The sequence below is a fragment of the Octopus sinensis genome, linkage group LG6, assembly GCF_006345805.1.
Source record: "Octopus sinensis linkage group LG6, ASM634580v1, whole genome shotgun sequence".
Lineage (NCBI taxonomy): Eukaryota > Metazoa > Mollusca > Cephalopoda > Octopoda > Octopodidae > Octopus > Octopus sinensis.
The window spans coordinates 20268990-20283289 of record NC_043002.1 but is presented as its reverse complement, the minus strand read 5'-3'; the positions used below and the strand labels follow the sequence as shown (position 1 = coordinate 20283289).

General features: G+C 35.3%; 1 protein-coding gene across 8 annotated transcripts in view; it reads left to right on the top strand.

Annotated features, from left to right (window-relative positions):
• The window catches only part of LOC115213106 (tubulin polyglutamylase TTLL5), a 155250-nt gene that overhangs the window by 105837 nt on the left and 35113 nt on the right, over positions 1 to 14300 (top strand). For all 8 annotated transcript variants that reach the window (XM_036503692.1, XM_029782031.2, XM_036503691.1 and 5 more), the window contains 5 exons: positions 1369 to 1475; positions 3164 to 3227; positions 6956 to 7022; positions 13113 to 13195; positions 14111 to 14180. In XM_036503692.1, coding sequence (XP_036359585.1) covers positions 1369 to 1475; positions 3164 to 3227; positions 6956 to 7022; positions 13113 to 13195; positions 14111 to 14180 — 391 coding nt within the window. The remainder of the gene's footprint in view (positions 1 to 1368; positions 1476 to 3163; positions 3228 to 6955; positions 7023 to 13112; positions 13196 to 14110; positions 14181 to 14300) is intronic.

The window sequence follows — 14300 nt, the reverse complement described above, 5'->3', positions numbered from 1 at the left end:
TTCGTTTTACACTTACACTGCTTACATTACACTTACAAAATCCATTAAAGTACTGACCACATATATAAACACCTATGTTTACGCATACATCAAGGTACATGACAACACTGTTTTAGATGTTGGTGGTCATAACTGGAGTGTAAAATACATTTAAAAGCCTAACTATTTATGTGTAGAGAATTAAATTCATACACAGATACATAGCAACAATGTCTTTCAGATATTGGCATTCATATAAGTTAGTAATATAAACAACATTTAAATACTAACAACATATCTGTAAAAAAAAAAGATATTAGTATTCATATTAGTTAGTAATATAAACAACATTTAAATACTAACAACATATCTGTAAAAAAAACTTTCAATTTTTTTTTTTTTTTTTTTTACTGAGGGAAATATTTTATTGATCTTGTAATGGTTTGGTTGATGCAATACATATAACAGATAAGACAGTACCCATATTGTGTATTGTTCTTTTCTAATGTTTAATGCATTCTCTTTGTAAGAAACATGATGCAATGGATTCAGACTCTACACTGAAATTTATAAAGGATGCTTTTTATTCTATTCTTTATTTGTGCTCTGGTTAGTTTAAAAAAAAGACTATATGGTTCTTTGATGGAGAAGAGAATGTACATATTTCAAGTGTTTGAATGTATGAAATGCTATAGAAGTTTGCTTGGCTCCTCCTAGTGAGTCAGGTTTACAAGAGCGATTTAATTTCCAGTTGTTCAATTTTCACATCCTTTTTACATTTAACCCTTTTGATACCAAACTGCCTGAAACCACCTCTGGCTCTTAGGTAAAATATCTTGTTTTCAAAAGTTCTGAATTAAAATCTTCCACCAAACCTTAGTCACAATTTATGTTCCTAACACAAGCTTAATGATAACGAAGTTATTTTATTAAATTCTTTGTTATATTTAAAATTAACTGAAAGAAACACAGAGCATCTCAACAGAAATATAGTAACAAATGAGTTAAGATATTTGTCCATAATACAATGTCAATGACCTGGAGAAGAGCAAGCTTCACTAGATTAGCTTGTTTTGCTTTACTTTGACATGTTAATTTATCCGAAGATGCATAACATATCAACATTCATATTAGTGAGCCATCAAAGGAACTGCTATGCGGTGGAACAGTCATCTGGAAATAACAATGAAATCTCCCTCAAATCACACACTGCTATTTTAAAAATTCAAAGGACGCATTAGATAATGCTTGACAATATAGTCCAAGATATATTCTCACTGCAAAATAACAGAAGACTAAGTCACATCTGGAACGCCTTTCATCACTTGATTGGTGTTGAGTTGAAGCTAAACAAAAACCTAAATATTATATTTGTATTTCCTTTGGCAGGTAACTTCAAATCACTCAGACTATAACATATTGTGGACCGGAGGACATTTGAAACCTCTGACTCTTCGCAATATGGCCGATTTCCAGAAAATCAATCACTTCCCAAGGTAAGCCTTTCTCTCTGTCAGCTGCTCCATAGAACTGTTAATTAAATTATTTCATTCACAAGGTTTTGGTTGACCCCCCAAAGCTATGAAAGAAGACACTTGGCTCAGGTGTCATGCAGTGGGATTGAACCATAGACTACTTGGTCATAAAACAAACCTTTTAAATCTAGTGTGCATGTACACACACACACACACACACAGACACACACACACACACACACACACACATGGTGTTAGAGAAGCAAGAAAGCCTACAATGACCACCTTCATAAATTGTTAGTCCAAATATACTGCTGGGGTTACCTGCTGTTTCTGGGCTGATTGCTTTATTCAGTATTACCCCTGTTCCACCCAGCTGTCACAGAAATAGCTAACAGTCCATCTGGTAGATTTTTATATGTGCGAGACTGATGTGTTTCTTGCTATGGAAGTTTGTCATTTTTCACCACATAACCAAAGCTAAGCCCAAACTCTCAAGAGAAAGTGGATACTTTTAGGTTCTAGGTGATATTAGTCTCATACTCACTCTGGGTGAATTCCAGAAGTTTTGCAGTTCTGGAAGGATGAATTGAAATAAAGTGTTTTTAGAGATAAATAGATCTTGCATTCCATGACTAACTTGTTCTGATTACTCTTCTTATGATGTATAAGTCATTGTTTACAGAAGACAAACACTGGTGTATTTATGACTGAATGCTTTTATTGTTAAACATTTTCAATGTGGCCGTGGTCAAATTTATTGTGCTTCCAGTACTAGAGGTTGACTGCACCAAGACTATTGTGGCTCCTCTAATTTGTTTCAGTTTGTATACAGAAAAGTATGAAGTTTTGAAAGGGAGACTTCGAAAGAATGACAGAAATAAAAGGTGTTGCATTGTATAGGTTTGTAAGTGATGTGATAGACACCTTGCTTGTTCAAGGGAATATTGAACTCTGTAGTAACAAATGAGCTGCAATGAGGACACCAATGTGTTATGTTGGTGAGTGAAGGTGTGTGTATCAGATGGATGGCCATGGTATTGAGATCTTCAAACAATCATGGTATGGACAAGGTCAGTGTCATTTAGTTGACTACAGGATGTTGGCAAACAATAAGAGCATTGTCCACTTGATAAATACAATAGCTGTGAGGTAGTGAGTCACTAAGTTCATGGATCATGAGCAAACATTACAACAACAATTATGTTGAGCAGGAAAGAAGGCGGTGGCTGACTTCTGCTTGCTCCAGTTTACCCATCTGACATAAAAGAAATTCGACTCCCCTTTTACAAATGAATGAATAATAGCAGAAAGTGCTGTCAAACAATAGCTTGAAGTAAATAATAAAATCCTCTCCATGTATGCATGGGAAAATGATCATAATACAGTAATAAATAAAACCTTTTTGGCTACATAAAAAACCTGGGGTCTCGATCCTTGCTCAAGAAAAATACATACATGTGAGAAATACATCTCCTGAGTTTCAGTGTTCAATATAGCAATTGATTTGTTGTGTGGATACAAGAAAAAATTATGAGCAATAAAGGTAAATATTTTATCAATATTTTGTACAGGCTTCCAGTGTTGATAAAATAAGTCAAGTATTGGAACCGGTATCCTTCACTGTCCATCCCAACAATTACAAACTTGTAGCCTTGTGCCTCTGTAATGAATCCGTATTCTGTACAGCTGTGTGGTGTCTTTTATAGATCCTATGAATTGACGAGAAAAGACAAACTATATAAAAATGTTCAACGAATGCAACAAATGAAAGTAAGTCAAATCATTTGAATATGTATTGAATTTCAGTCATTATCGTCATCATCATCACTATAATCATTATCATCATCACAGGCAAGCCTTCCTGTGGTTGCACAATCTGAGCAATAACAGCTCAATTTTCCTCAAACCATATCACCATTACTATCTTTAAAATGTAGTCTTAGGTACACTTCATATGAAAAGATGGTGTGATGGTCATGTTTTGGAATGCCTTTGGTTACAGGTCCTGCTCATTGGAGTTAAACATCATCACTGACTTCCCAACAAAGTTCCTTTAATCAACAGCCACAACAGCTGCAATGAGCCTTGTAGTCATGGTCACACTGTATCTGGATAAAAGACACAATGGACGCAGCTTTGATCATCGGTCAACTGGATCAAATTGACCTTGGGTTAAATAACAACAGCATAAAGCTTCATAATCATTTTCCTCATTATCATCATCCTTTTCATTATCATCATCTTTTTCATTATCATCATCCTTTCCATTGTCATGATAATCACTAGCAGTACCCATAGAAATTCCATGGTCATTTTGATGCTGTAAGATGTTATAGAAGTTAATTGAGAATCATGAAATAAATTTCTTTCAAAATAATATTTTGTTTGAAACATTTGATTCTTTACGGAGATGTACTTGCATAGCAAGTGATTTGATCTGAGATCGTATGCTGAAACGCAAACAATTGCAGCGTGGAAGGTGTTTGTAAGCCATTTAAGAAACACACAAAAGCTGTTCGATTCACTTCAACATTTAAGTTTAATTTGTCAAAATATTTTCGTCGCTTTAAGACCACGACCTGTTCACTGACAGAGATGCAGCATGGATTTTTGTCAGTGAACAGGTCGCGGTCTTAAAGCGACGAAAATATTTTGTCAAATTAAACTTAAATGTTGAAGTGAATCGATTTGATTCTTTATATGTTGTAAATGTCCACATAGATAGTCTTGAGTGTGCAGTCTTAGGTGACAATATCTCTGACAGCTCCAGTCTTTCTAATACACTTGTTATCTTATCTTGAGAGTTATCTATAATTTTTAAGTCAAAGCCTAAAACTATGGGATGAAATCTAAGACATTATCCATTTATAATATTATTCTGCTACTGTATGACTATATTGGATAAAGTTTTAAGAAATCTTAATAAGCTCTATTGCATCCTTATTTTCATACTGGAGTAAAGTTCATATGGCCAGACACGAACTCACAGTCCTAGTGAATGAAGAATTGTAGTTGCTTCATTGAGCTATAGGTTCATAAAAAAAAAACACTATGTAAGATGCAAGTATGGCAGTATGGTTAAAAAGTTTTTTGTAACCATGTGGTTCTAGGTTCAGTCCCATTGTGCAGCACCTTGGGAAAAGTGCCTTTTACTATATAGTCGCATGTTGATTTGTGTCTTTAGTAAAATCTGGTGAACGGAAACAGTATGGAATCCTATTTTGTGTGTCTGTGTGTGAGAGTTTATATTTATGCTGCTTAAAACCAGTGATGCTGTTGATGTATTGTAACATAGAGGCTTGACAAATACACATTAATAAATTATGAAACTTAAAATTAATTACTAAAATTAATATACTTCATCTTAACCTTTGAAGGTGGTATCCCAGCATGGCCACAATTCAATAATCAGTAAAAGACTAAATGAATAAAAGAATATATGTACCATACATAATTTTAGATATTTATATATCAGTTTTACCAATAACAGAAATAATATAAATGTTGTGTCTGTAATATTGTTTTTGATTTAGTTCCATAATCAATTGACTTCCAAATTATGTAAATTTTGTCTTCAATTTTGTTCCATATTTTGTAGTGTGACACAAAAGGTAGATTAGTAGGTGCTATTGTATTAATATATTAATGTTCCTCCTCCTATTTATCATTTTTATCATCATTGTCATCACCATTCTCATAATCATATATTTATCATCATTACTGTTATCTTTATCATCATCAGCATCATCATTCTCTCTTCCTTCTCATCACTTTATTGGGTGTTTTAACATTTCCTTTAATGCATGGTTTTCCAAGTAAGTGTAAGGGAGGACAGTTGTGTAACACTGCATAAGCATTAAAATGCCTGCTCCTTGGCCAATAAGTTCAAATCCACTTCTGGTATTTTGTGGTGTTTTTATAGGGGCTCAGAATACCTTTATACATCACCTCACTTTACCTGGCTGTCAAGAGTGGAAGTGAACAGGTAGTAGATGATCTGTGAAGGATTTGTATCCTATCTCCAAAGAAGTTTACTTTTTACTCATTTAACCCTTCTGATACCAAACTGCCCAAGACTACCTATGATACAAATTTCCTATTCTAAAGTGATCTAAAGATAAATTATGTTCTAAACTCCAGTTTATTAATGATAAGATTATTTTATTAAATTCTTCATTATTACCAAAATTAATTAATGCAAAAGCAGTGTATTTTAAAAGGAATTTGGTAACAAAAAGGTTAATACAATGAAAAGGGTTAATACCCTGAAGTACTAGTCTTTTGACACCATTAGAAAGTCAAAACAAAACATATATATATATATATCTATGGAACTGTGTAGTACACGTTCATATGTTTTCCATTCTACTGTAGTGTTGGCATAGTTTGTATATGAATTGTCAGACCTGTGGAATGAATGCACTTTCTGCTAAGTCTCTTCGATACTGTGGTTGCAGTACTAATTTCTTTACTAAAATAACTGAAGCAAGCAGAGTAATGTGATTCACCTGGATGCAGAATATTATGACTGTAAACTTTGTAAACCAAAGATGGTGGGTGGTGTCTCTAGGGTGGCTTGATCTATTGGAAATACCTGTCAACTCTTCCTGAGACATTTTAAAGGTGATTTTGTTGCAATCTAAACACTTTTAATTCTAGTCCTGATTGATCAGTGCTAACCTAGGTCTAAACAACTTCATTATTATTGTAGGAATGCTTTGTCTCGTGCAAATAGTAATCCAATACCTCAATCTCATAGCCAAAGTTGTGGTAGTAGTGGGGCTACTACTACTACTACTACTACTACTACTACATTGCATTGATGAGTAAGAATTCTTATATTTGCTCAACCTGCTAGAGCTAGCAGCCACAACTCTCTCAAATAACAAACATCTTGCCGACTTCAATCTCTGGAAGGCCACATTGAATAATGTATATCGAGATATATTATTTCTGGAAAAAGGACTTGGTCTACTAGAACCAACACTTTTGAGAGTGTCTGTATGTAGTTGACCTGCTAGCAATAACAGTCAAATCTCCTTCAACGCGCTACCTTACCATCTTATAGAAAGGAAATATACACTGGATAATGTGTACCAAGATACACTAAATCTGAAATAAATTTGGTCATGATTGGGACATTGATATAACATAGATTTACTTGATTAGGACTAATGGCTTTTCACAAACATATGTTAAATTTCTAGAATCTTAGGTTTTGTGTTGAAAAAAAATCAGCAATTTTTAATTGCTCATAAAGTACTTGTGAATTACAATAATGGAGTATTATTTGTGATTTTAATTTTGCCAGCATGACACCTTGGGTTCTAGAAACTTAACATAAATTTTGTTTAAAAAAGATTATCTATCCACCTTCTTGGTATTGAACACTCATTCTTCCTCTCCATTGCTAATACAAATATATAGGTCAAAATAAAAACAAACTCAAGATTTATGCTTAACTTGTTATGGTGCTATCACAACTTTCTGTTTTATAGGGATGCAGAAATTTCAATTTTGTTCCCATGAGTTTTGTGATCCCTTCAGAATATCAGGAATTTTGTTGTAAGTTGTTTTATATTGTTTCTATTTGTGTTGTATTTTTGTTATATTTTCTGTGCATATGTTAGAGCTGGCATGGAGGTATGGTTAAGATGTTTGCTTGACAACCATGTGGTTCTGGGTTTGATTCCCCTGACCAAATCTCCCATTGTATCACCTTGTGAATGGAATTTGGTTGATGAAAACTGTATAGAAGCCCATTTCTCACACATTCTTCTTCAAGTGGATACAACCAAAGTATAATATAATGAAATTTTTGTGTATAATGCTTAGGTGCACTACAACTCATCAAAGGTGCATATATAGTACATAGAATTATGTACAAAAGTCAAGAAAGTGAATAGTGTATGAGTCATGATATACATGTATGTATGTGTATGGAGGGGATATCAGGTGTAGTGTTTGCAAATGTTAGGAAGCATGGAAGTTTTAAAGGATGCAATGTCTTGGCAACTAGCAACTGGTGCAGGTAGTTTGTTCGATGCTTCAGCAACTCTGAGTGTGAAAAAATGTTTCCAAAAGTCATGGGAGCTGTACTGTTTTCTAACTTTGTAGGCATGCTTACATGTGATAGACACATGGAATTCAAAAAGGTGCTCAAGGTTGTTGTTGGCATGATGGTTAATAATTTTGTGGGTGTTTACCAAGTCAGTTGCCAAACATCAGAGCTTCAAAGTATGCATGCCCAGAGAAGCAAGGCATTCAGAGTATGGCAGATGCCTGATGGAGAGTATTCAGTTGGTTGCATATCTCTGAATAGTTTCCAGGAGGTTGATGTCCTGAGCAAGATAGGGGTTCCAGACTGGTGAGGTTTCATCACACCATGCCAGGAATTTTTGGTAGCTCTGATAAGTCCTTAATTTCATGTTGTGTATCACCTGCTAATAAGATCCCTGTAGCTGAGTAGTTTTGCACTCTGTTAAGGTGTAAAAGTATCTAAAATATTACATGTAATACGGACTAACTATTCAGCACAACAGCAGTGACCTGCAAGGCTTCTCTGCATTGAGCAATAATCATAGGGATGAATGGAATGTGTTCATAAATCTTCTCTTTGACCTTGTGCTCAAACCACAAGATGATTTGAGGGCTCATGAAAAGTCAGGTGTTTGCACCAGCAAAGTGATCTTGAAGCTCCATTTTCATACTCCAGATGTCAGCTTCCCAAAGAAGGTCAATCTTGTTTGATTTTGAAATGTTTATGAAGCTGCACACATGTACACACACGTATGCATACTCATGTGTGTGTGTGCATTTCACTGATGTATATCAGCAATGAATGTGAGACAATTGATAAGCTGGTGCATTAGCTGCAAAGCTCTTTGAGATATTGGTGTTATATTTTTCTGTGTTGTAGGATGTCATTGTTTTTATTTTCAATGTTAGTGGTATTGTTATTTGTTTTTGATGTTGTAAGTGGCATTGCTGTTTGATTTTTTTAATGTTATAAGTGAGAGGCTTAAATCCAGTAATCCTACAATGCCAAGGATTAAAAGATCCATACCTCTTACACAGACAATATCAGCTGAGGTTAGCAGGTCATGTCTAGTTATTGCTACACATTGTGCCCATTGCTAAGTTACTTAACTTTTAACAGTCCGGTGCCTTTTTGGTGCTGTGAATTCGATTCCCTGCTGGTTAACCTTATTTTTCTGCCTTCTAAGGCCAAGTAAAATAATTTAGATTGAATCTTTTTGGATTGATGCATAGTGTCTGACTTTATTGAAAATTTCTACCCAGATGTTTTATATGTGAAATTATGAAAATAACAACCATGTATTTAAAAATGAATATAAAAGCTACAACTTCTAAAGATTGAAATTTTATCTGATATTAACCACTCAGATCTTTCCATTGTCAACATTATGGAAATCCACAATCTACTTGTATTTGTTCCCATAGCAACTAATTGATATCGTCATGGAATTAGGATTTAAGGTTTGCACTGCATCACAAAACTTCATTGCTAATGCCAAATTTATTGTTCTATTTTCTTGCATTAAATATTTTCATCTTTAAAGATTTTGTAATGTTTTATTAATTTCTTAAAAAATAAGTAGCATTATGTAATGTTATCTCTCAAAAAAAAAATACAAATGAAAAGAGCCTGATGCTTCCCATAATGTCGCAATGATATTTCAAAATTAGATGGATGTGAGTGGTTAAAATTACAAAGCATTTCAATCTATAAAGCTTCATAACATTTTTCATTATTAATTTCCCAAAAATATGGTTGTGGCTTTTTAATTGACATGCGAAACTACAAGGTGGTATCGAAAAGTTCCTGGACTAATTATGTTTAATAAACAAAATAGCTTATTTACCCAAGTTTTAATATCATCTACTTCGAAATAGTCACCCTGCGCAGCAATCCACTGGTCCTCCCAGCATTCCTGCCACTTTTCTAATCAGGCCTGGAAGTCGTTTTCTGTAAGCAAGTCGAGGACCTTCTGCAATTCGTTCTGGATCTCGACAATGGTGTTAAAATGGTGATCTTTGAGCTTCAGTTTCATCTTGGGAAAGAGATGGAAATCCACAGGTGCTAAATCTGATGAGTAGGGTGGGTGCAGAAGTGATACCATGTTTTTGGGAGCTCGGTGACAAGGTGCATTGTCATTGTGAAAAATCCAATTCTTTGTGCTCCACAGATCCTGTTGCTTTCTTCAAATTTCCTCCCTCAAACACTTCAAAATATTGCAGTAGAACTCTCGATTGACACTCTGGCTCTGGGAGATGGAATTCTCAATGTACAATACCACATTTCCAGAGGTGATGCTTGTGGTGGGTCTTCATCTTCCAGGGACATTTTTCTGCTTTTGAAGCATTCAAAATATGGCATACAACCATTGCCTTATTGTCGTAAGCTTGCCAAAGCATGCTCAATGTCTGTAGCAGACTTCCCAAGTTTGATGCAAAATTTCATGCTGGCTCTTTGTTGCTGTCCATGACAAAATCACAGACTGCAAATTTCACAATTTGTGAAGTAAACCCAGCAATGTCACTCAGCACACTGCTTCATGAAGGTCACTGCTAGCCCTCACTGTGCAAGCAACTGAGTGCTGTCATCTGTTGGTGCACTACAGAACTAGTCTGGGAACTTTTCGATATCACCTTGTACATGTATAGAAATTTTCATTAAAATCAAACACTGTGCATCAAACTGAAAAGATCCAGTTGATTTGGCCATTTATACTCTGCACTTCCCAAACAGCTCTCCTGCCTTATAAATTTATATTGTTGCTGTTTGACTCTTGGTCAGCCCTGATCGAGCGGACATAAAATGGCTATAGCAAATGTTGTGACCATCTTATCTTTAGGGTATATCTAACAGCTATATATAAATTCCAACAGGTGTGGCAATCCTTTTGTGTACATCCAGGACAATATTGTGCATATTTCCTTTTCAAGATATTAGGGTGTTATTTGAGGGAGATTTAACTATTATTACCAGCATTTTGAATGACCACACAGAGGTTCTCTTGGCTTGCTAATTATGGTCATTGTTTGCCTTGTTTTGTTTGCCTAGTTTTGTTTGCTTAATTAAACAAACATTCCAATCATGACCATCTCACCTTAGAGATATGCAGGTCTACACTGCTGTCTTAGGTAAAGAAAGACACATTAGACAAAGTATTACTTGAGGGAGATTTGATTGCTACTTCTAGCAGATCAGTTGAGCTTTGTGAGCTTAAGGCTCAGGAAAAACCTTTGAACTTTATATATATATATATATAAAAGGAAGTTTGAATCTTCTATATGTTAATATGTACCTCCTTGCAACAGTGTAAACTTCATTTAATCAAGATACCCTTGGCCTGACAAGTAGCCTGCAGTAAACACCTTGCTTGGATATTTATCACTTCGGAGGTTTTGCTTGCTTTGAAACATTTGTAGCCTGGATCTTATCTTCTGCATTACATAACTCCTGTATGTATGTATATATATATTATATATATATATATTTATATAAATATGCGTGAAGTAGCATGTAAAAAGCACCCACTACATTCTCGGAGTGGTTGGCGTTAGGAAGGGCATCCAGCTGTAGAAACTCTGCCAGATCAAGATTGGGGCCTGGTGCAGCCATCTGGTTCGCCAGCTCTCAGTCAAAATCATCCAACTCATGCTAGCATGGAAAGCAGACCTTAAACGATGATGATGATGATGATGCGTGTGTATTAATTTTCACAAGGAAAAGTTTGAAAGTGACTTCAAAGATTTGATTTGTCTGTCAACTTTAATGTCAGCCTTCTCTTGTAATAATTAGTATTTACGAGTACCAAACACAGTAATTCTTCAGTTAATGTTAAATTATTATATATATAACTTCTCGTAAGAACAAACATGTACACACACACACACATTTACTTTTATTTTGTCATATAGAATATTCTTGGTTATGGTATATAACCATTCAGGGAGTTAACATTGGTTTTGCGCCTACTATTGTGCTTGGCAATATTGATCACTCCTGAAACATGCTGGCTGGAAGCATATAACTTCTTTTATGCTGGAGGTGAATATACTGTCCTGGCTTGCTTAGTGGTGTGAAAAAAATGGGAAGAAAGAAGAGTTGCCTCCCTTGATTTGATTTCAGCTGTTGCCATAAGTCAGCTATTCCTGCATATGTTTTCTTTTCTATAGTCTGAAAAAGGAAAGACCATGTTACTGAAACAAATTTTCTATCATGGAGGCAGCAGCTAAAATTTTCATCTTTTATATTTAAGAAGGTATCAGGCTCAAGTGAAATATTCTCTTTTTAGTCAAGCAAAGCTTGCACTACCTACTTCTGTTCATGTATGGCTGGTTTGTTCCTGTTGTTTCCAGTTGATTTTGTATGGCATTCCTTCCTCAATAAATAAAGAACAGAAAATAGTTGACTGGATGCAATTTTGCATTTCTTGATTATCATTTAATTCTACTGAAGCATGGTTCATTGTATTAATGACTGAGGGTGAATTGGGTAAGAGATCAGTAAAGCCTATTACTCATTGATAGATACTTCTGGTTATGTAGAGTTAATGCTGAAGCAATACCATTTCTGCCATTCCAATCTCTTGAACATTATTATTAACTGTTACTTTCTTGATATCCACTTTTATGATACATTGAATTCTTCTTGCATGAAGTACCATGTGTCCATAAATTATCTTTACCACTTTCACACTTACAAACTTCAAATTGTCAACATAATTTATGGACACACCTTGTATTACATGCAGTAACCCGTTTTCAAGATGCAATACAAGTATTATTACAAACAGCTTGAAGGCACGAGCTGACAGAATTATAAGCACACTGGGAAAAATGCTTAATGGCATTTTATCCATCTTTAAATTCTGAGTTCAAATTCCACCTAGGTTGACTTTGCTTTTCATCATTTTGGGGTTGATTAAATAAGTACCAGCTGAACACTGGTGTTGAGGCAACAGACTTATCCCCTCCCCGAAGTTGCTGGCCTTGTGTCAAAATTTGAACCCATTATTACATACAGTTTTTTTTGGTATGTTACACAGTATTGCACAGATTAACAGACTTTCCTATTACATTGCTGTTGAAGCAACATTTAATCGATCAACATCAATGGAAATTGCAGCTGTGATACTAGTGCCAGTGACATGTAAGAGAACCATCTGAACGTGGCCGTTGCCAGCGCCGCCCCGACTGGCCTCGTGTCGGTGGCATGTAAAAAGCACCATCCGTTCATGGCCGTTGCCAGCCTCACCTGGTCCCCGTGCCAGTGGCACGTAAAAAGCACCATCCGATTGTGGCCGTTTGCCAGACTCGTCTGGCACGTAAAAAGCACCCACTACACTCACGGAGTGGTTGGCATTAGGAAGGGCATCCAGCCGTAGAAACATTGCCAGATCAGACTGGGCCTGGTGCAGCCTTCTGGCTTCCCAGACCCCAGTTGAACCGTCCAACCCATGCTAGCATGGAAAGCGGATGCTAAACGATGATGATGATGATCCTTATTCAATTTTATATTAACATGAAAGTAACTAGCATTTGTATCATTTAAAGCAAAGGTTTAAATGGTATGCCAGTGGTATTGTGATTGAGTTCTTCAATATGTATTGCTATATATTTCAGGTTCGTTCTGTAAAGATAGGGGACCATGGATAATTAAACCTGTGGCTTCATCTAGAGGTCGTGGAGTACACCTAGTAAGTCATGTAAGTACCCTCAAAATCTGGACATTCTTGCTTAGATATGCATCTGTATTTGTGTTCTTTTTCTCTTTGCGTTTTGTATGTGGTTTGGCTGTGTGGTTAAGAAGCTAGTTTCACAACCATGCAGTCTTGGGTTCAGTCCCACTGCATGGCACCTGAGGCAAGTGTTTTTTTACTATAGCTCCAAGCCAACCAAAGCCTTGTGAGTGGATTTGGTAGATGGAAACTGAAAGAAGCTTATTATGCACATGTGTTTGTGTTTACTCTTGTCTAGACATCAGTGCTTATAAATGAGCATTGTTATCATACAAGTAAAGTTGTTTGTTTTCTGTCTTCTGTGAAAAGCATATCTGGCCATGGAGAAATGCTACTCTGCTTGAAAATAGGTAAGGTTTGGTAACAGGAAGAGTATCCAGCTGTGGTATATCTACCTGAATAATTTCCATCTAACCCAAACAAACATGTAAAATTGAACATTAAATAGTGATGATGAACATTAACGTCCTCACCAATATTAACATGGTTGGATATCTTTGTAAATTTAGATCTTGTTTGAGATGTAATCTAAAATGAATGCAGCTTAACAATTCTTTCACTATTCCAACAAACATGTTTATCAGTATATTTACTTCGTGATTCATTTGTCTACACTTCTGTAAGTCATTGAAGTTTCATTGCTACTGAGGAAGCTTAATGAGAGTAAAACATGTTTAGAGTTATCTCCCATTGCTAATTACAAACAAGCAAAGCACTGTATTTGATTCTACTTAAACTTTATAACATTACAAGCATTAAGTATGTTTTCACCCACAATACTGTTGTTTATCTCATGGATGTATCTCAGAATTATTTAATTTTTAATTACCAAAATATCTCTTAGATAAAGAGATGATATTTTCTTTTTCCAACTCATTTCAGCCAGAACAAGTGCCTTTTGATGAACATCTCATTGTTTCTAAATATATCCAGAATCCTTTGCTCATTGATGGTAACTATAGAATTATTAACATTATTATTACTTAATAAACTGGTAGGAAAGTAGTAGAATCGGTAAAGCATCTGGTTAAATACTTTGTAACATTTAGTTATGGCTCTTTGTGTACTCAAT